Source organism: Amblyomma americanum, chromosome 11, assembly GCF_052857255.1.
Source record: "Amblyomma americanum isolate KBUSLIRL-KWMA chromosome 11, ASM5285725v1, whole genome shotgun sequence".
Taxonomy (NCBI): Eukaryota; Metazoa; Arthropoda; class Arachnida; order Ixodida; family Ixodidae; genus Amblyomma; species Amblyomma americanum.
In genome coordinates, this window is record NC_135507.1 from 65,257,883 (window position 1) to 65,280,830 (window position 22,948).

At 43.8% G+C, this 22,948-nt stretch overlaps 1 protein-coding gene across 1 annotated transcript in view; it reads right to left on the bottom strand.

Annotated features, from left to right (window-relative positions):
- Window positions 1-281: 281 nt before the first annotated feature.
- The window catches only part of LOC144109672 (phosphatidylinositol phosphatase PTPRQ-like), a 116,550-nt gene continuing 93,883 nt past the window's right edge, over window positions 282-22,948 (bottom strand). Inside the window, exons 36-46 of the mRNA XM_077642474.1 lie at window positions 21,277-21,573; window positions 19,983-20,233; window positions 17,688-17,760; window positions 16,805-16,905; window positions 16,128-16,332; window positions 13,850-14,176; window positions 12,277-12,573; window positions 5,345-5,595; window positions 3,625-3,697; window positions 1,933-2,033; window positions 282-554 (exon numbers count right to left, since the gene is read on the bottom strand). Of these exons, the coding sequence (XP_077498600.1) occupies window positions 282-554; window positions 1,933-2,033; window positions 3,625-3,697; window positions 5,345-5,595; window positions 12,277-12,573; window positions 13,850-14,176; window positions 16,128-16,332; window positions 16,805-16,905; window positions 17,688-17,760; window positions 19,983-20,233; window positions 21,277-21,573 (2,249 nt within the window). The remainder of the gene's footprint in view (window positions 555-1,932; window positions 2,034-3,624; window positions 3,698-5,344; window positions 5,596-12,276; window positions 12,574-13,849; window positions 14,177-16,127; window positions 16,333-16,804; window positions 16,906-17,687; window positions 17,761-19,982; window positions 20,234-21,276; window positions 21,574-22,948) is intronic.

Here is a 22,948-nt window from a genome sequence, read left to right on the forward strand (position 1 = left end):
GCTAAGCATCCTATATAGTGTTAAGTCAAAATGACAAGAGAGGTTTTTCCACGTGGATGTAATACAACAGCTTGCAGAACACCATCGTATCACAGTGTAAGAATACAAACAAGCATTCTTTCTTTTTACGCAAGGTTTTTTTTTTACGCAAGGATATATTTGGAGCACAACTTCAAGGTGGCGCATTTATAAAGCTGAATACAGTGTCCTCCTATTGGTTTACACAAGAAATGTGCACATAATAAGCAATCAAAGATGAATACACTAATAATTCACTGGGATCAGAATGTTTGGCGCTTGAAAAGCAGCAGTACCAACAACTGTTCGAGAACGAGTCTTTGATGCTTGCCTGTAAAGTTTGTAGTGAAGGTCGCACAGTTGGCTGCGCTCAACCTCGTGCCTTTCTTTGCATGAATGCAAACCAAATATGTCGTTCCCGGGAAAAGGTCACTTAGGATGTGCTCCCGGATTGTGGTGTCGCTGACCAGATATGACTGCTGTAGTGACATTAGTGCCAGACTGTCGTTTGTGGCGTTAGCTGCTGACCACTTGACCTGGGTTCAGAAAGAATCACTGTTACGTGAAAATAACTTAGTTTGTCAGCGAACTACTTATTATAGTATAACCTGAATGCATGGCAGCAGCACAGAAGTGAGCTTCTACACAGGCGCCTTGAAACTGGTAAATGAGTGAGTTGAAGACACACTAACAGTTAGCAGCCCTGTTCACATGCAGAAATTGTACATGTAGAGCACTTTACATAGCTCCAAAAGTTATGCCGAACGTGTCCAGTAAGTATGTTAAGCATTAACCAAAATCGTGGTTAGTTGTGATTGCGCAATGCGCCTATGGTGAATCAAGAAAATGCACCAAAACAGTTCAAGGAAGCTTAAACATCCTGTCGTTCTGTCATGATGTTCTTGCGAAACTCGTCAGTTTTAAGCGTTAGGAGCGAACACGAAAAGACAACAAAGTGATATGAACATGAAAAATATTTCCATATCTACGATGGGCTTAAATTCCTTTGAAAATGCTCTCAACACCCTTAAATTTTGGCATTACCACGAAGAACCCAATTCAAACATACAGAATGCAGTGTGAACAGTGCAAAAAGCCTCCACAAGCACGTGCGACACGTTGGACTCCTTCATTACACTCGAAGCCTCGAACGAAATCAAGTTCAGTCTATTTTGTGTACGCTACAAATCAGGTCTTTTACTTCGCGGAAGTAGGTGAACCTTAACGCCGGCTTTGGGAGATAATGAACATTACAAAAAGAAAATACAAACACAGCAGTCAGCAGGACACTAAATATCATTTTGGTCATGGGTTGTATCCGGTGATTTTAAAGGCCGCTACTGGTAATCTCCAATACGTCCACCCTGGTTTCCTCCATGCTCTGCCACTTATTAGGTAAAACGTTGCTTATCTGAACTGCCCATGACCATTTTTTTTCCTTCTGGAATGACTGTGGGAGAGAATGTGTGCTACTATAAAAGACTGTGCGCATAGCGGGGTTGAAGCGACAGGCTTTATGACATTATTTAACATAGAAGGGACGCTACGGAGGAGCAATTGCCGGCAGAATAAGCAAGGCTAACTCCACCTGTAGCATTCAACACCTCAACTCAACTCAACTACACGATGTCGATACCTCCGCATGGCGAGTGCTGTAGGATATGAAATTTCTTCATGCAAATATGTTTTCCGAAGCCCATAATTGCGAAATATGCAAGGCAAAATCACTGCCACTTAGACTACGGCTAAACAAAGACGGTGCACCCTCTGACACCTGCCTTGAAGAATCAAGAATAAGGTGTCGGTATTTACAGTAGCATTTCTTGCACGCGTTGAGTTAGCTAGCGCTTGCACGAAATGAAGGCAGATTATGCGGTTCCTTCAAAAGGTTTCTCATTGCCCATAGGAACTTACCCAAAATTCGGTGGGCATACAATTCCTCGCTCCGTGCAGTCGCCAGTGGACCGTAAGGCTGTTTCGGGTGCGCTCGGAGCAATATACGCTTTCTACAGGCTCTGAAATGTCAAAAGTTTAAGATAGAAAGTTTCAGGACAATGGTTATAAAATGATCAAAGCGTTCATGTGAAGTATGCACATCCAAATTGCGATGGCAACGTGGTGTAAAGCAACTATTGATTTGCTTATTTCTGGCAACATCTTTCAGTAGAAGAGCACAAGTTGGTATTATGCACTGAATAATTTAGCTGCGTTCACAACAATGCAAGATGTTTTTGTATGCCTCAAAAAAGAGCGATATGGAAGGATCTTTGGCAGGAGAATACTGTTTGAAGCGTGCAATGCTTAGCGATGTCAGAGCTTAGAGAACATGTGGAGCGATGAAGCCTGTTCTTTCATTCTGAGGATCTTGAGGTGGTTTACACCGAACATAAAAAAACTCCGTTGTGGACGGAGTTTCTGCAATTGTTCTATCGTTCATAGTGTGTATGAGCACTAACAAGCATTGCTCTTATTGGGATGTTAATTGTACTCTGCGTCAAAATATTTCAGTAATAAACACTACGTGGTAAGCAACACAGCCCTCCATTCGACTAATGGGAGTGCATTTAGCTTTCGTTTAATTTTCTCGTTACGACAACATGACGGAAACAACAGAACTCGGTTACGTAAGCGATCAAGCAAAGGCACGATTTGTCTGGCGCGGAGCAGCTCCTACCGTCCTACTGCTGCCGAAATCAGTCTGGCTGTGTCACCAAAACAGTGCCCCGACAAATCATAAACAGCTATAAATTTTTTCCTCCAGGCGTAAAATGACTGGAAAGCTCTTCAGACATGCCAAACGTGTCATCAGTTTTCGCCACTAGTTGCGCCGGAGTCGGTCCGGCAGTGTGGGGTGAACATTTGGGCGCAGGCAATGTGTCACCGAGAGCAAGGGGTGATTAGAAAAAGACGAATTGAAAAAAAAAACGAAAAAAGAACTTTAAAATGTCAACCCGATTTTGTATAACTAACTTCAAGTAGATTTGGCTGCTGAATGTTTCCATTTTAAAGCACTAGGCAAGCTCTTTTGCAGTACACTATGTACGCAGTATGCACTTCCCAACTTAAGCAGTTAGGTTACAACACCAAGCACTGTACAGCTAAGACGCCGGTAAATAGCACTGTGTAGGTCTCATATCAATACATGACAATGGAGCGGTGACACAGCAGAACAGAAACGAATAGCGAAAAAAACAACATGAGCGCTGGTGTGGTTCAGGTTTAGCTCCTGTCTTTGCATGTTTGCGTAGTACCATTATGGGTATGAAGAAAATCGCGCAGTGTCAGCCATTAGTGTGATTTCATAAGAGCTCTAAGCCTTAATTTTTCGGAATCCATAGGTCGGGAAGTAAAGGCGGCTTTAGAGGTTTTCAAAGCCTAGCAAAGTTCTTGCATGGATTCAAGATGCATGATATGTGAAAGCTAGATTGTACAGGTAAGACTTCTTGGTATTTTGATCGTAACATTATAGTGTCAAAGTTGTGACGAAGTTTGGCAGCTTGTGTAGGCAAATGTTGGGTTTGATGCATGAGATCACATCTCAACAATATTGAATAAACTGCAGGAGCCTATACTGGCATCTGCCAGCCATTGGCGTTCAATACGTACCTAGGTCTCCAGTTGTAACTTTGAGTACGGAAGAGTATGGCGAGTATGAGGTTCCACGGTTCATCGCCCTCACCTGAATAATAGTGCAAGAAATGAGGCTGTGCTTACCAAAGGTATGATCACCTGCGTATTATACCTGATCAGCTTTGCTAGCTCAAAAGCAGCTCTCTATAAGCTTGAGGAGTAAAATGTGGCTCATACAATGATCATTGTAGTCTTATTGTTCCAAAATGTATTGTTTAGGGTGTATATGCCTGAAATAACAAAATAATTAATGTTATTCTTCCCGGCTTACATTCAACTATATTTCCTGGCTTATCTATTAGTTATGTGCTTCTGGGTGGACGACAGAAGTAGTGCTGACCTCCCATTGGACAATAGCACAACGTGTATAATAAATAAGTGTTCAGGTAGAGGACTACAGAGAGTGAAAGCAAATAAAAGAAAAGAACGCGAATCATTATGAATGAAACACCCTTGTTCACATATGCAGTTCTGCAAACTAAAAAGTAAAAAAAAGGAGTATCATGAAAGTAAGCATTTTTATGACAACCTGTTTGCTTGTTTAATGCCACTTGCACTACGACGTTATTCAGTTCCTTTTTCTAAAGAAAGAATATACCTTACACTGTCGTGGTCTTTTATGATTATTTGTGTAAACTCGCTTGGACAAAACCATTTCTTTCTATCTTAACGTTCTTGAATGTTTTCCTGTAACCGGGTCGTGCATCATAAGCAATATGAATGGAAGTTTTGCGAGAGTTATCGAACTTTTTTGTGATGAGTGATATGGCAGAAACCTCTTTACGATTATCGCGAATCGTGGAATGCTCTCACTTAGAATATTTTAGAGCGTTTTTATACTTCGCACTTCTCGTACTACGTATATGCATGCTGTAATTTTCCGCTTTCTCATACAAACATATATCGAGTGTTTGTCCCGAAGATGAAGCCGCCTCTGCGGTCAGCGAAATATTCAACGGTGGGTTAATACAGAGTGCAACGCAACACGAATAATAACTACATTATGCGTAGTACCTGAATGCAGCCTATGTTTCAATGCGCTTGAGTGCTTTCCTGATATGTGTCCACATTCTTTAGCTGAAATTTATATTGATAATATTTAAATATTCAGTTTATTGCAATGCGGACGTCTCGTTGAATTTCTTCTGATGCATATTCATAAGATGAATGGCCAGAAACCACTGCCGCAGCATCCGCGTACAAATCAAGGCGCTTTGAAATATCAAAACCATTTAGGTTATTTACATCAACACTGAAACTCAGCGGCCAAAGTATTGAGCTTTGTGGCCCTCCAAACATGATTAATATTTTCTGGGCAATGTTATTTCCTGCTTTTACTGCTTGGTATCATCTGGTTAGACAGCCGTACAAATAAATAAAACTTACCGAAAAACTTACAACTTCAACTTCTGAATTGAGGTATTCTAATTAATATTACCAAAAGGTGAGTCATATATCAAACAACGCTGAAATACTTTTTTGATATCTAGGACAGCGGAAAGGAGATATGGTAATCTCATGAGAGCAGTCTGGCGCAATTTGTGATTCCGTTGTGAAAGAACCAAATACAGCGCTTCAGCCTCTGCCAGATGTGGCGCCGAGATGTTTAACGCCTCTTAAAACGTGTTTTACATATTTTTTTCTGCAGCTGTAACTTGTGTGTATCCTGCACGCGCATTTGAACAGGGCCGCTCACCTGAACATTGTAGGTGGTGCTGGGGTCGAGATCTCTGGCAGTGTAGCAATGCCTGTCAGTGGCATTTCCAGAGCTATCACAGGCTTCAAACGCGATGACCCTCTCAGTAGATTGTGACAGCTGCTCATCAGCAGATATTTTTAGCTGGTAGTGATCAAGCACACCTCTAGGAGGATACGGCGCTTTCCAAGAAAGGAGAATAGTGGTCTCGGTAACCTCTGACGCAAGAAGGTATTTTGGCGCCGGTGGAGCTGAAAATAAGAAAAGTTTCTTAGCAGGCATGAGCAACGTCTTTGTCATTGTCGTGTGTATTTTAAACGAATAAATAAATTCGTATGCTGTGGTGAGGATCTTAGGTATAAAAGATAAGCTCCTCACGGATTATTATTAATAATAATAATAATTGGTTTTGTGGGAAAGGAAATGGCGCAGTATCTGTCTCATATATCGTTGGACACCTGAACCGCGCCGTAAGGGAAGGGATAAAGGAGGGAGTGAAAGAAGAAAGGAAGAAGAGGTGCCGTAGTGGAGGGCTCCGGAATAATTTCGACCACCTGGGGATCTTTAACGTGCACTGATATCGCACAGCACACGGGCGCCTTAGCGTTTTTCCTCCATAAAAACGCAGTCGCCGCGATCGGGTTCGAACCCGGGAACTCCGGATCAGTAGTCGAGCGCCCTAACCACTGAGCCACCGCGGCAGGGCTCCACAAAAGAAATTGCAAGTGACCTGTTTTGTTATGAAGCGATATTTTTTTTATTTATTTCTTTGCAAAGTTTACAGCTTCCCGAGCATTTTTGTCGTCTTTTTAGTCACTGAACTAGGGTTTCCTGTGAGCACAACACAAAAATAGCGCAACACTTCCCTCGCTTTGCGCTCGGCATTATTTAAGGCTTACAGCTAGGAATGGCATAGGCCGTAGTATGTGGAGTTAAATGTTCATAACCTGCATATGGGGACACATAAATGCCGCAGTCAAGGGCTCCAGATAAATTTCGGTCAAGTGGGATTCTTTAACACACACGTCAGCTGTGCAGTACATGGATAATTTTGCTTTGCTCTTCCATCGGAATGCTCCGTCCACGTCGGGGCTCGGTCCTGTGTCCTTTGGCTTAGGAAACAAGCGTCTTGCGAAGTAAGCGGCCGCGGCATGTTGTTCTAGCTAGGACGGTTCTGATAATTACTACGCATAAAATATACTGATGTAACAACACAAGAATACATGTTTACATGAGTACACTTTCCCAATTGGCCACTAACGATTTGGAGTACGGGAAGATCCTGCAACATTTATTGTAATGTCCTCGCTCTATGTTTTATCAAACAATGGAACTCCCTTTTTCGCAGAGAGGCCGCTGAAAAGGGAGCAGAGAGAGAAAGAGAGAGAGAATGAAAAGGAAACGCGGGGAGGTTAACCAGATGTGAGTCTCCGGTTTGCTACCCTACACTGGGGATGGGGGATAAAGGTTAGAAAGATGACAGAGAGGAAAACGCAAAAAAAGGAACGTGAACACATGGAGACACACACACACAAGGCGTTCCAGTGAAAGTCTTTCACACAGGCCGGTAGATTGTAAGAAGCGCAAAAGCGCTCTCACGGCCTTCTTCTGCGACGGTAGGTCCTTTCGATGTTGTAGAATTCTTTTTTCGGATAGCGGTTGGTCGTCCAGTTGGTCAAGTTCGTGGCTAAGGCATGCCCTCTGTGGACTGTACTGGGGGCAGGAGCACAATGTATGGCCAATTGATTCTTCATGGCCGCAGTGATCACAGGTTGGGTTGTCGGTCATCCCTATGCGGAAGGCATAGGCTTTAGTAATGGTAACACCCAACCAAAGTCGATATAAAAGCGTGGCGTCTCTACGGCGAAGCTGTGATGGCGCTCGAAGACTTAATGTTGGATCAAGTGAGTACAGCCGCGTATTTCTTAAATGTGGCTCATTCCATTGCGACTCGGTGCACTGCCGAGCAAGTAGGCGGAGCTTCCGTGCCGCGTCAGTTCTAGAAAGAGGAATTGGGACGTGGCGCTCCTCAGTATGGGCTGAGCGGGCAGCGTGATCCGCCCGTTCATTGCCGATAATCCCGCAGTGACTTGGAAGCCACTGGAACGTTATTTCGTGGCCGGCATCACTTATATGGTGTAACGTCTCTGTAATATAGAAGATTAGTTGTTCGTGCGGTCCGCGTCGTAGAGGTGACAGTAGAGACGGCAGTGCCGCCTTCGAATCGCAGAATATTGTCAATTTGTGTGGCGGTTCATCACCAATGTGATGAAGAGCAGTTAAGAGCGATGTTGTCGCGTGCGTCGTCTTAAATTTGATTGTTGTAGCTTTCGCTGGAATGACGATTGCCGCCGCGCAGCTGCTTGGAAGGACAGATCCATCAGTGTAAATATGCGTTGAGTCACGGTAGTTCTCGTACAAATGTAGTAGCGTGAGCTGTCTAAGGGCTGGTGATGACAGATCAGCTTTTTTCGAGATACCAGTTATTGCGAGGTTGATTTTTGGCTGAGCGAGGCACCATGGAGGGATCGAATGTCTCGCAGCCGGAGTGAAACAAGCTGGCAAAGGTTAATCATATGCAGTTATCGTTTGGCTGAAAGATGTGTGTGGCCTGTCCGCTGGTAGAGAGGCTAAATGGTGACGAGGATTCCTGGCTAGATGCCTTATATGGGTCCTGAGTACTTCAATTTCAATGTGGGTCTTGACAAGGTGGTCTCTAGCGATTGCTATCGTAGCCACTGTTGAAGCAATCTGAGGCAGGCCTAGACAGATCCGGAGCAGTTGACCCTGAAGACTTTGTATTGTGTGTAGATTCGTTTTGCCTGTGTTGTTTATTGCTGGCAAGCTGTATCGCAGAAATCCTAAAAAAAGCACCCTCTACAGATGAAACATGGCACTAGGCGACATTCCCCAGGTCTTGCCAGCGAAAAACTTGAACAGGTGGCTGATGCCTGTCAACCGTTTTTTCACGTATGATATGTGTGGGCTCCATGACAAGTCCCTGTCGATTATAACACCTAGAAACTTGAACGATCGGACCCGTCGTATTATTTGTCCATTTATCATTACACTGTAGTTTGCCATGGTTTTGCGCGTAAATGGCAATAGTGCGCATTTCTTGGAGGAAATTTCCAGGCCTCGATTACGGAGGTAGATAACACTTTGTGTGGCGGCTCTCTGAATTCTCGCTCGCAACTGTAGACGTGTTACTGCAGATGTCCATATGCAGATGTCATCCGCGTACATTGACAGCCTGACTGTGGTTGGCACGTGCTCAAGGAGAGCAATTAGTGTTAGATTAAATAACACGGGGCTAAGTACACCGCCCTGGGGGACGCCGCGGTAGCTATAGTGAAGAGAAGTATGGCCTTCCTCGGTGCTCACAAAGAAGGATCGCATGGATAGACAGCTCCGTATCCATTGAAACATCCGACCACCCACTACTACCTCTGCGAGAGCAGAGACGATGGCTTCATGCGTAACGTTGTCATACGCCCCTTTAACGTCGAGGAATAAGTATGCGCAGAGACGCTTACGGCATTTCTCATGTTGAATGTAGGTCACCAGGTCGACGATGTTATCGATCGATGATCGACCGCGTCGGAAGCCCGCCATGGCATCTGGGTAGGTGTTGTGGTACTCCAAGTACCACTCCAGGCGTCCTAGGACTATCCTCTCCGTTACTTTGCCCACACAGCTCGCCAAAGCGATCGGGCGATATGATGAGAGCTCCAACGGCGACTTGCCAGGCTTCAGCAGTAGAACAAGGCGACTTGTCTTCCAGGTTGTTGGTAGCGTGCCATTTCTCCAACATTCATTGTACACCTCAAGAAGAACTCCTCTCGCTCGCTCCCCCAGGTGACACAGAGCTCGGTAGGAAATTCCGTCAGGTCCTGGCCCTGATGTGCGGCTACACAAAGCTAATTCTGCCTTAAGTTCGTGGATCGAGAATGGTAGATCCAACCGGAAATCACGTGGTGGCGGGTAGCTGCTCGAAGGCGATGGAATGTTGGTAGCTGTGAGTTGGCCGGATAATCTGGCGCAGAAATCCTCTGCCACGTCAATCTCTGATCTCTTTTGAGAGAGGGCAAGCGCCTTGAATGGGAATCGCTGTACGGGAAGTGTCCGCAGCCCGCGCACCGTTCTCCATAGTTGCGATAAAGGCTTGCGTGAATCTAGCGACTCACAGAAGGCAGCCCAACGTTGCGATTCGAGCTTGTCTAACCGGCGCTGTATCTTCTTTTGCGTGCGCCTGGCGGTCCGTAGATCGTCCATTGTTTTCGTACGTCGGTACCTTCGTTCATCACGTCGTCGGATTGCTCGTAGTCGTTCTAGTTCCACATCAAAATCATTAAGTTTCGAGGAGCATGTTAGAGTACACATAGTGTCTTGCACCACGCTCTTGATTGCCTCTTCCAAGTCGAAAGATGAATTGGCGTCGCAGTGTTCTTCCATACGAGACTGAAATTTAGGCCAGTCCACTCTTTGGATCGTATCCTGTGTTTTGGAAGCGGTCAATCCTCTGATCTTGATGTACGTGGGGATATGGTCGCTGCCGTGCGCCTCTATGTCCGCAAACCACCCTGCACGTCTGACTAGGCTTCGTGAGACGAAAGCCAAGTCAAGACAGCTGCTGTACGTGGAGCCACGTAAGAACGTAGGACTTCCATCATTCAGCAGCCAAAGTTCATTACTGGAGGCGAAAGATACCAGAGCTCTGCCTCTTGCGTTGATGATCCGGCTTCCGCAGAGTGTATGATGGGCGTTGAAATCTCCAATGATGTCCCAGGGATTGGAAGTTGAGGAAAGGATGTCTCAACGAGTGCATTTGGCAATGAGGTAGCTGACAGAAGCACATGCACCTGCGTAGCTTCAGTGTCATCGCTACTGTGGAGGCACTATCAAGACATATTGAGTTTTGCGACGATGTACAGATATTAGGCTAGAGAAAAATAGATTATGGGGTGTCGGCTGCGCGCCCGCAATGCCACTGTGTTTTCGCAGCCGGCGCTTGGTAATCTTGCACAAGCTAGAACGTCTCCACTATGCTAAAATTTTGTTAACACTGGTATTAGTCGACGAGTGGCAATAAGAAAGCTTGCCGCACCATTGGGCCTCCGCTTCCCTGAATGACTCAGGAGTCCTTTATGATTTCCTGAATCCGCGCTGTGCTTAATGTCGTCCGAGAGCTATTGTTTCATGGCAGAACATGCTTGTCCTTCAGAATCTTCCGCGGATGTGATTTTCCCATCGATGGCAAGCCGCACGCTTTGTCACACCGAAGTGTTGTCACACCCATAGGTTGACTTCCTTTTTGTGGTCTGCAAGTCGCAATCCCTCCCGAAAGGCTGCAGTGTACCATGAAAGTACGCCAGTACATGTTGCTGGTCCAGAGTGTGAAAAAATATTCGCTAGAAAATTCGCTAGCTCAACCCCCTCTGCCCATAATGCACTGCAGTGGAGAATTTCACTCATAAGTTTTAGCATATATGTGCCTCACATTCTTCCAATAAACCTTATAGATGAATTTATCTGAACTTTTCCGCTACAAATGTATTATGGTATGAGGTTCACAAAGAATAAATTAAATACGGCCAGCACAGATGCATGGTTTGTGAGGTCTATCAGCGCTAGCTAGCTTTTTTTCAGCTTCGCGATAAATAATTGAGAAATTTCACCCTCTTGGCATTTTTCGCATGCGGTTTCTACGAGGCGATTTCCTTGTTGTGGAACACGCCCTATTTTTACGAGTGCTTTAAAGCTCCTGCGCCAGCACCTCGGTGTTCTTACCCATTGCTTCTTGCGCGAAACCTTAGTGATGCGACCTCCCTTACTCAGCTTGCGCAACTTCCCTGAGAACTTTGGCCATTTTCGCGGGCCGCGGTTCACACCCTAGCTTTTACACGACGTTCTCTCTCCCGCTAACATACTTCGGTTTCACGCTCACATGTGATGTCCGACACTGCATGAATATACGTAAGTGCTGCCCACTTGGCACCTGGTAAATTATGGCTCAATCACAATGTCCGCACGCGTGACGCACGCTCCACTCTCATACCCTGCAATTAATAATAATAATAATAATAATAATTGGTTTTTTGGGGAAAGGAAATGGCGCAGTATCTGTCTCATATATTGTTGGACACCTGAACCGCGCCGTAAGGGAAGGGATAAGAGAGGGAGTGAAACAAAACCATTTGTGGGCGGGAATCCGTTTACGAACGCAAATTTTTCATACAATGTAAGATTTCACTATGGCTATCAATATATTCGCAGATCACCCGTTGGCAGTCGTGTATTTTTTCTATTAACGTTTTTTCTATCATCAAAACCGTCCACCTTTGGTTTTCTATGCCCGTATTTGATGTTCCATGCGATGGACGGAAACATTAAAAAAGAAAGATTTTGTTACATATCAGCAGATTGACCATTACCATCAATATTTCCATAACAGTATTTGCAATTTTACAGTTTTAGAAACTTGTGTCCGAGAAAGTTGGACACGGCTTCTCTCAATTTTTCCTGCCCGCCGCCCTGCCGATGTGCGGACACATGCTGACAGAACTAGCTGCTATGCACATGGCGGGAAGCTTCGCTGCAGAGCTAACGATTTAAAAGCGTTTTCTTGATGATTGTCCCAGGCAGCCGGGAATGACTGTGCTACCCAGTGGCGGGCAACAGACACCCCAAGACACTGGTTGTTGATACTATAAGAGGGGAGCATTATCATCGGCGCGGTACGGCGGTTGATTAGATTTTTTTAGATGACACACGCCAGAGACGTACTCGTGTTGTTTGATTAAGGGTAATATTATTGAGGACTCGTGATATAAGGGGACATTTCTCGCATTTCGAGCTATGATTGCGCGTTGTGGTCGGCCAAGGCGATACCCTTGTGATAATAAAAAAATCAAAATGCGCAGTCAACATACCTGAAGGGGCCGTCGTGAAGTTCATGGCAGCGAATTTTCGCGAGCGTCCAGCGTCATTTTGAGCGTACAATTTAACCTCGTACTTTGTGAAAGGTGCGAGGTTTTCGAACAGGTAGAACGGCTGTGACGTGTCTCGCTCAGTTCTGCTCGTCTCCCATGGGTCTCTGCTTTCAAGCAGCAGATGATAAGAGAGTGTTGCTGCGTTGACCTGGCTGCACGGAAACTCCGACCATGTGACTACGTCCATTCCAGACAGGGATGCCGCGTGGGTCAGGTTTGTTGGTCGACCTTCTGGAGCTGGATAGGCAGAGATACAGAGACAGATATGTAGTTCTCTCTATTGGAAAGTTCTGCGATAACAATTTTTCCCCTGACAGTAAACAGCTCCTTATAAGTGTTCGGCATTTAGAATAGACGAGCCCAGTGCGAATATGGCTTGGTGTGTGGTGGTATTCATGTGCACGTTAACTGAATTTGTTTCCTTTTGTCAGATAACCCTGATAGTCTTGAACTAGCAGAACGCGTTGGACTGGCTAGAGCAAAATAGGCAGGAAGCAGAGGGTTTGGAATAGTCACACGCCAGATCGTTGCCTACGCGTTTTACGTTCTTCTTTGCGACCAAAATATATATTTAATTTTGATCACCAGCGACTTCGCATTCCTCACGTTGAGCAGGAGTTTCAGACGAATTTCTGCCAGCATTTACAAGAAAGCAGAACACTGTTATCTACACCATCGGTACTGCCATTTGGTCCTTGAAATTTCGTATGCGTTGAATCACTGGCTTTTGAGGTCTGACGAAATGCTTATGCAGGGTTCTATCATTAAGGATGTCACTCAAAGAGTATCGCTAATAACATCGACACCCTACTGACATGAAGCAAAATGGGAGATTTTTTGTCATGCTTTCTTGTTCAAGCCTTTTCACTAATACTTAGAACATGCCCTGAACCCTGTAACTCGCGGCTGAAAAATGCCTAATTGGTCTGAAATCGTTGCCGAATATCTGGCCCTCCAAGTAAAGATTGTCATTTGGAAATAGCGACAGATTTTTTTCAGCGTAATTCGCTAATTGATTCTTATTCTTTTCGCTAATTGACTCTTATTCTTTGGCACTTGAAAGGAACTTGACATTACGTGAACTTTGGTTTGGTTAGGTTTATATGATTTAACGTCCCAAAACGACTTAGGCTAATAGGGACGCCGCAACAGACGACTCCATGCAGTTTCGACCACCTGGGGTTCATTAACGTGCACGAATGTCGCAAAATGCACGGGCCTCTAGAATTTTGCCTCCATTAAAATGCACCCGTTGCGGTCGGGATCGAACCCGCGTCTTTCGGTTCAGCAGCCGAGTGCCATGTTCACTGGGCTACTGCGACGGCTAATGCGTGGACTTAGATGGCCATGATGCAGCAGTTTCAGGTAGTTTAAGTACCTGAAGCTGGCATTTGCAAAAGCTGCCCCCCAGCGCGATGCACTCTTTTTGGCTACGAGACAATGGTAGAGAACACATATCTTGAGCACATGCAACCTTAATTAGATTTTTAGACAGGCTTTAGCAAATACTCACGTGCTATCGTCGTTGAGAAAGATGCGTTTATCTGTAGACGTCCTGGATCTAGATATCCTCTGTCTGGTCTGGGGATGGCAGTGATTGTAATAGCGTAAAGGGTGTAAGGACGCAGTTCCTCCAGCGTCGCTTTGCCAGAATCGGGCTGCACATTGATTTCTCTCTGGTACGTCTCAGTAACACGGCAGCGAGGGCGAATATGCACCACCGGCCGGTAGACGAGGCGGTACTGGCGTATCCACCGGTCGGCTTCGGTTGGCTTGCTCCAGGAGATGTCGGCCGCATTAGATCTTGCATCTATCACGACATCGCTCAACGCTGGAACCGCTGAAAGTAAGGCGAAAAAAAGTTCACTGTAAGGGGAAACAATGCGAGCACTACAAGAGGCTATACGTAATTGTCGAAGGTAATTGGCCCTCTATATGCTTGTATTCCGACATCACGTGCATCGCAAACATCGCGAAAGTTTGATGCAGGTATAAGACCTTGCTGCAAGGTTAAGAATCGGCTTCTCAAAAAAAAAAAGATCACCTATGCAGCTTTCAGCTCTAGTGTTCGGTTTCAATTAATAGCCAAACGCTTAGGTTAGCTATCATTTCTGTGAACAGTGTTTTGGTGAAAGTACGGAAGTCATATCGGGCGTCAGCTTGAACACGACACGAAAGGCGAAAGCAGTATGGAAAGCGGGACCGACCAGCAATAAATTTATATTCGGATCGGCAGCGTATTTAGAAACAAGTAAAATAAGCAGAGGGCGCTAAGACTGGGATGCTGCTGCACAGACGCCCATCGCATAGAATACCTTTGACAGTCGAAGCATTCGAAAGAAGAAAAAGACAGGCCTACCCGCACATCTCGACCATCATTGCTCTAATTATCTGGAGCAGGGTTTCTTGCTGCTTTTTTCTATCATTGTTTCAATCTTGTTAGTTGCTACTTCGCACAAAGAGAGACATTATTAGCGCCAAAATACCTGATCTAACGAGGAATCAATGCCAAAGCCTTAGGGCAGGCCGCTTTCGTTCTTATTATGGCCTTGTTCTTATGTGTTACTTCGAAGTTTTCTTCAGACTCACGGCAGAAACGGTCCAAAATGTTAGCAGAGTTCACTGCCTGCAAATATTGAGCATGTTTTGAATATATGTCAAATGACACACCGCGCATGACTGTTGTACCTTCAGTGTTGTGGTTCCGCGGCCGCAACTCGGACTTCCCAAGGAAGAGCCTACTGCAGGATTTCTTAACTTAACGCACATCTGCTCGTAAATACCTTAACTCAACATTCCGAAAAATACATTCACAGGATATACACATTTGATTATAAACTTTCATTTTATTACGAGAGTTAAAGAAATCGTTTTTGTGCTCGAACATCAAGATAAAGAATGCAATTTTTTTATGCAGTAGCATGAAAAGTACGTTTAAACACGAATATTTTGGCAGAAATCTACCTGGTCGGGAGGAGAATTAGAGAGAGATAAACATTTATAATTCCACTCAGTTCTCATGAGACAACCGACGTTTGGCACCGAAACGTCGGTTCTCCCAAGACAATTGGTTGCAGTATCAGTTTTTTCTCTCTAATGATGAGTCCATCTGCCCCATGAAACCTTTTGACCTGAATCGGCTTTTTGGGAAGCCAATTCATAAAATTTGTCCTTTCAGGACTCCGGTTTCTAATTTGATTAAAAGAAATTTCGTCGACAGATTTTACGTAGAAAGTAAAATAATTATTTTTTTCAATCTTAAGCGCCGACTGTAATTTTCCGCAGGTATGCATAGAACGTTTTACAGGCCACTACAATGGTTCTAAATTCTAACAACTTTGCAAGAAAGAAAACATGGCTCTAAAAATATTTTTTTTATAGGTTGCCGGGTGCTGGAAGAAATTAGCACAACCACCGGCAGTCTAGCTATATGTTTATGCCGAAATGAAAAATCCATACTGCACTCTGTTTCTCACTAGGTGATATTAAGAAGTATGCCAATTGCAATGTGAAGAAAGCTAGATTGTTCTGAAAGAAAAACTTTACTTTTAGCTGTAGCAGTCTCCTAGAAAAATAGGGGCTTGGAATAAACAAAACATTTTTCTTGGAATAAACAAAATTTTTTTTGAAAACATATGAAAATGCAGAGAACCTACTTTACAATGAGTTCCATAAAGAGCAAAACCCGATCAAGAAGTAATAATTCATTTGAACATAAAAGAAATTGTGTGGTTTTACAAGCCATAATGCTGGATGGTGTCCTAGGTTTTCCTTAGTTTTGCGATGCTCACCTGAAGGCTTCGTGCTGAAATTTGTGCAAGTAGCCTCGCTGAAATAAAGACCTGTTATGGCCTGGACACAAACGAAGTAAGTCGATCCTGGTGAAAGCGCGGTTAGGGTACTTTGAAGTGTACAGTTCTTGACGGCGAAAGTTTTTTGCTGTGTTAAGGCGGACGCCAGGCTTCCGTTACCGGCATCAAAGTCGGAGCAGTTGACCTGTAAAATTTGTAGAGAGTAAGAAAACAGCATTGAGTGCATACTTTCTTAACTTCAAGTACTTATATGCAAAATCAATGGAATATGACTGCACTGACAATGATTATGCTTTCGCAATGGTCCCCCTTGAAGTTCTGAGACCGTGGAGTATTTATTACTAATCTAAGGTTTACATCTTTGGAAGGTGAAAAACATGTCACAAAAACAGCCTACCGATTAGCTTGAGGGAAAAAGTAGACCGCATCTCTTAATACTGAACATAGTAGTGAAGAAGTAAGATAACGAGTTCTGGGGAGCAATTATAAAGCCGACAACAAAAGCAGACGAAATGTACTATTGACTGGTGATTAGTTCTGCACAATATCGAGTCATTTAAGACTCTAAGGTTGATATGAAGGCCAGAAGGAACGCTTCTATATGATGAGCTTACGATGTTATTTTTCTCCATGAAATAAAAGCCCAAACAGTTTACCTTGTAGGTCACCGGCCTATTATACTTCTCGAATGGGTGAACCCAGTGGATCTGGATGCTGTTCTCTGTGCGGTTCGAAAAAGAAAGGTTCCGAGGTGCCTCTGCAAACAAAGAATAGTCACTTGCATAAAAAAACTTGCATTAAGGAAATCACACATCTGATCGATTGTTGCCATTGTTATTGATGTACAGCCATTATTCAAAAGGGATTAGCGGCGCTCCGCTTGTGTCAACATTGTAAGTTTTGCAATACTTCTGCGGTGTACAGCGTATTTCATGTTCTGCGTTTAAATTACTATGTTTCAAAGCTTATGTAGTAAATAATATGAATATACGGTGAATAGAGCACAACTGATAATAAAATGCAATTAAAAAGATGCAAGTTGCCAGAATGTTATTCCACTATTGCAGCAAAAAGAGCTGCTAAACAAAGACCGACCGACTGACACTCGAGGTGTACATGTGAATAAAGTCAACGGTACCATTATTTTTAATATTTCAAATGCATATTACTTTAGAAAGAAAAACTACATGTCTTGAAGAGTTTTATTTTGCATCTTATCCTTTTTTTCATTTACATGTTATCACAATGTGTAGTTCAAATCAAACTAACGAGAGATTTCATTCGAAGTACCTTAAGCGCACCGATAGGAGTAAAGTATATGAAAATCAAGCATATTTTTTATATCGACTCTCTTGTTCGTCGTATCTTGTGCTCGTCCGGCTGCGGTAGTCGGGATAGACGCAAAGTGAAACCAACCAGCCCAATTAAAACATTAAGCGATTTAGGGTGCTTTGTAAATTGAATACCTAATACATTTTGCCAAACTACTCAGTGCATTCATGAAAAGAAAGCAGTATGATTTCTGCTATCTGAACTTACCCATTTCCGCAGTTTCAAAGTGAACCTCGCCGCTGTACGAAGAGAAAGGGGTTCCCTGGTTCATGGCTCTAACCTGCGGTTACCAAGACAGACCATTACTCAAGAATATCTGAAGGATTATTAGTTTTTTGTGGTTTGAGAAGTTGAAGCAAAATAATAAAAGTATAAGCAACTTTCTCCGGAGCTTACATTTCATTATTCTACCCGTTTATTGTTTATCTCCATCACAACTATTCACCAATAACATGCGTCGTTGCCGTAACGCCGAAGATGTCCAGAAACGAAATGAAAACATATTGTGCCTATAAAAATAGTTTACTAATTTATGCCAAAAATTGCTTGAGAGCTTGAATATGCATCCACTGGGGTATCGATCATCGTCAGATTAGTTGCTCAGTCATAAACGCAAGTGCTTAGAAGAGCACGAAGCCTCACCCAACGTGACGACTATCGAGACCACGCGATTTCACGCCTTTAGAAGGAGGTGATATAGAATGAATGGCGGCATTCTGTGCGATGTCAGCCCAGGTGAAACAATCACAGGCGATCGTAATTGTTTAGCGGCTCTGAACTACTGCTTGCCTCAAAGAACGCATTTATTTCCAGGACGTTTACGCACACGCCACGCTAACAATTCATAACGATTACATTGTAATTGCCCCTTCTCGTGATCAATGTAAAATTTCTTGTGTTTAACACGCTCTTTATTCACTGACTTTTCTCTTGGGTGGCACCGTCGACGTGGAACATTATAGAGCTCTAAGATTAATAGGTTAACGAACAGCTGTCTGTCACTCACGCCACCATGAAATCTTCGTTCGCTCAGATAGTGGTAAAGTATGTTAGAGATTATTGAAGTCCTATCATCCTCACGAAAGGTGAGAGTTAGAAATGTCCTGTTTTCGAATTATTTTGGTATCAGTTGTAAGTCCCTTTATATCCTTCCTCATGTGACTCACTGCAAGTAATTTCTCTGTTTCTAGAGTGATCTGTCTCGCCCGATGCATGCTTTTGTTAGCCTGGCACGGTAATGCTGGTATCGAAGCCCGCCAAGTTCCTCCTGCACTAGCTACTTAGGGATTTAGTAACGCTTTCTGCTGCATAGGGAAAAAGATTTTACGCTGTACACTAAGAGCACAGAGGTGCGCTGGGGCCGCGTAGAAAATATATTATTTTTGAGAAACGCCGTAGGAGGCGTTGGGCTTTGTTCGCCTAATGGCGGCTGTATAACTGCACTCATTGCAGAGTTTACATTAAGGCTTAAGGAAGCCGCAAGGATAGAAAATGAAGAACATGCTTTATTGCTTTATTAGGTGTTGGTTTGGGTGAGTGAAGAGGAGGGAGAAAGAGGCTCATTCACAGTCTGAATTCTATGTTGAAGCGTTTCATGAACACTGGCTTGACGTTTGATTTCCACAGCCGCGTCAATGAGGCTACTTACGTACTGAAGAGACCTGTGTTCCTCTATAGAAGCACCGCTACATATGCTTTCGTAGAACAGCGCCAGAAAGTCTTGACATCATGCGGTGTTTTTATTTCCCAAAACCCTAATCACGAAAGTAAAAAAAATTCAAATTCGCCTAATACCGAAAGACCTTATCCGCTTATAAGAGAAGTGTATAAAGTCCGAAGATTTTCCCAGAAAAATTGCATTAGAAGCATGTTTGAACCATGTTATGTACATGTATTTTGAACGAGGTATGAATATACAGTTTCTAGAATACAATTAGAGACCTCAGACATAGCTAAATATAAATTTTTCTATATCGAAAATGACGCCGAACTGGACCACGGACATTGTCTAAACTTTTTCCTTCCGGATATATATTTTAGAACGTCCAGTACTGGCGAACAAAGAGGCTGAGAATAAATGCGTGAGTAACGCGCATAGCGATATCTTTTCATTCTGTGAATATAGCTTTCTTTGTGTTCACATAAATAGTGTTTCTTTCAATTTCATTACGTAATGAACCCTCACTGTTTCATGTAGGAAGATGGAATTCTGCAACCAAAAGAAATACCAAAATTGAACGAGATAAACCGGTAATGAAGCAGCTTTTTTAAAACGCGAAAAAAAAGTTCGCCCCCCTTTGGCGCCGGTAAGTGGGAGAAATAGGTGACTATACGCCTTGGGTTTTGAGATTAGACTTATAATGATGCTCTCAACATCACGAAACAGCTGAAGTGAGGCTACGAGCTCATCCGGCTGAAAGTGGAAAGCATAGTTGACATTGGACAAGGAGAAAAATATGAGTTTACGCGCGCATGTGAAACATTGCTAGTGTTAATACTTACCGAGACGTGGTAGATTGTGCTCGGGTCTAGGCCATATAGCATGCAGCAGTGTCTAGGAGTTTCTTTCCGATGATTCTCACAATCTTCGTGGGCAACAATCATCTCAGTCACTGTAGACGGATCATGTTCCGTCCAAAATCTGACCTGGTAATGATCTAGGACGCCGTTTGGAGGGTAGGGCTTGTGCCATGAAAGGCGCGCACTGGTCTGGTTGAAATACGAAACGAGGAAACCAGTTGGTTCTGGTGGAGCTGCAAAAAATTTCAACGTTGACGTGGCTATTTTAAGTATATAAGAAAACTAACTCCTTCTGTAATATCTGACGTGGCAAAAAAGAAACAAGGACAAACAGAAGTGTGGCAGAGAGCGATGTAACCAAAGCATGGATACAATAATCTCACATTTTATATGCAGTCAGTATAGTGTGCTATGGTCGCGTTGAATGTCAGCGGAGCTTTTGTAAAGCATATTTAGTTTTGTTTGGGCGACATGCATTGATATTAAGCTCAACGGTCGGCCAGCAGTCCAGGAAACCAAATTATTGTCTTTTTAATAAACTGTGCCTTTGAAGAACCCATTGTTTACTGTTTTTTGCTAATTCACTGCTTGTATTTCAAACATTCCGCGTTTTTCATTGTATACCTTGTAAGGAGCACGGGCTTCATCAAGCAACCTTTGGCTTTCTCTCCGTGCTCCTAAGCATCTCAGGATGTTTGAATAAACTGATTGGATTAGATTTGATTTGATTAGTACTTAACGCCACAAGACAACGATATTCTTACAATGGTCACAGAAAAAGACTGTGAATTTATGTTCCCAAGATTTTAGGACTACTCAGCTTCGCAAGCAGACTCCATATGAACGTAAATACCTTAGATGTTATTAGGGCTTCTTAGAAATAAATCCTTGGTTTCTATTGAAATTTGGGAGCACTATATGATATTCGCGCCGCGCAGTCACTGGCAGTAGGATTGCAATAGAGACATAGCCTGTGCCGCCATTACTTTCTCGGCTTGGCGTTGTCACTGGCCACAATAATTGTTGTGCCGCACAGTTATGTTGAATCTCGAAATATTGCCAATAAGATCATGTTTCCGCCTGTTATGCATGAGTAAGTACGCCTTACTGGCCAAAAGATAATGTGATGTACCCTTCAACATACCTCTTTAAGCTGACGGTACGTCCTGAAACTCATTGAAACTCCAGCAAGCTGATATCTTAACTAAAATTTGGGCGTTGGAAATACGTGGTATAAGCCACACACTTTGAAAATGCACCGAAAAGAAGAATGTACCTGATGCTGCTGTTTTAAAGTTCATGGTAGCGAACAGTGGCGAGCGGCCTATGTCATTCTGGACGTATAGAGTTGCTCGATACGCCGTAAAATGCGCAAGGTCAGGGCACGCCAGGGAACTGTCAGAGGTGTTCCACACTCTTGGCTCTGTCTCCCTGGCGTCCAGATTCTCAAGCTCGATGCAGTAGCTGTGGTTTGCCGCGTTGACATTTTCGCAGGGGATGTGAGACCACTCGAGGACGTCAAATCCAGGAAGGGACGTTGAATGCCGGAATTTGCTTGGTCTGCCATGAGGCGCTGAAGAGCAGAGAAGACAAAGAAATACATGTCTTCCTCACGTCATTCTATTCCTGGTTATGTGAAATTTCGGACAGCCTCTAGATAGCACCGCTAAACCTTCCAGCATATTGCACTTTAGGACAACTAAATCACGTTTGTTAGTCAACAAATATAAATAACGGCCTGTGTTTTTGAGGGAAGAGCTAGGTTTCAAGTGATGTCAAGCACACGTCAGCATCGCCTGGATGCCTCCCTTGCTATTGGAACTGAAATGGTTGAAGTTTTGAACAACTGAAGTATAGGGAACCGAAAAATGTATCGCTTTCTCCGTAATGTGAAAACAATTTTTAAAGACTCTTGAGTTCCAACTGGTCCTTTTCAACAGCTTTACACCGAATAGGAACTGGGCTTTCAATTTTTTGATGCTTTCAAAACCGATAGGACAATTGGCCAAACTGACCCTTAAATTAGACGGTTAATGTCTCGCGCTGGAGAGCTCTAACCGAATGCGTCTACACCAACGTATAGGCGCGGCTTTGACCGAATGGTGTAAAGCTCAGAACAGATTGAAAGGTGCACATGTCGTACCTTCGCTACCACCACATGCGGTTCTTTAAAAAAAGGACAGCCGTTTGTTTCTTGCCAGGCACCCGTGTTGCCAAAACAATCGAAAAAGACTGCTTTCCCCAATTATTGGCAATGACCGCTCCTGTGTTAGAGCTAGGATGTAGTGGCCTGCAGCAGGAAGATTAGTCCACACGGAAAAACACGTAACTTGGTACAGGGTGTTCTCTATGAAGCGATATTATTTTTTTCTGGATGTGAAAAAATCAGTCCAACAGAAAGCGCGGCTGGCTTCCGCTTCCCGAATTTGTACATCAATTCTGGTTTCACTGATTTCACTGCTGCCAAAAGGCGGGGTACTGATGTGAAATGAATATGTTTCTCACGAAAAAACAAGCACGAGAAAAAAATCGAGAAAATTCAGTAGGAAGTAAGTTTTGTTTTCTCCTAAATCATTGCACTTGTGCCGATCGGTGCTAGAACGCTGAGTGGAAGTTAGTTACACCGACAGGCCCATAATTAATTTAGCCGGCAACAGTAGCATTCAAGAATAAGCACCTCAGACGCATTGGGTGTTAGGTGAGCAAAGAGTGGTGTAAGTGGGCAAGATCTAGGGGTGCATGACACTTAATTCCAGGCAGGCTTAACTCATTAGGGGAATGCAAGCGCATTTAGCGCCGTCAAGGGACACTCATCCGCAATCGCAGCCGCTCACCATATTTGCGTACCTCATTTACACCGAGTACTTGGGCCTTGGTCCCGGTGTTCAATGAGTAATGAGCGGTGTAAGTGTAGAAGATGTAGGTCTGCATGGCACATAATGCCAGGG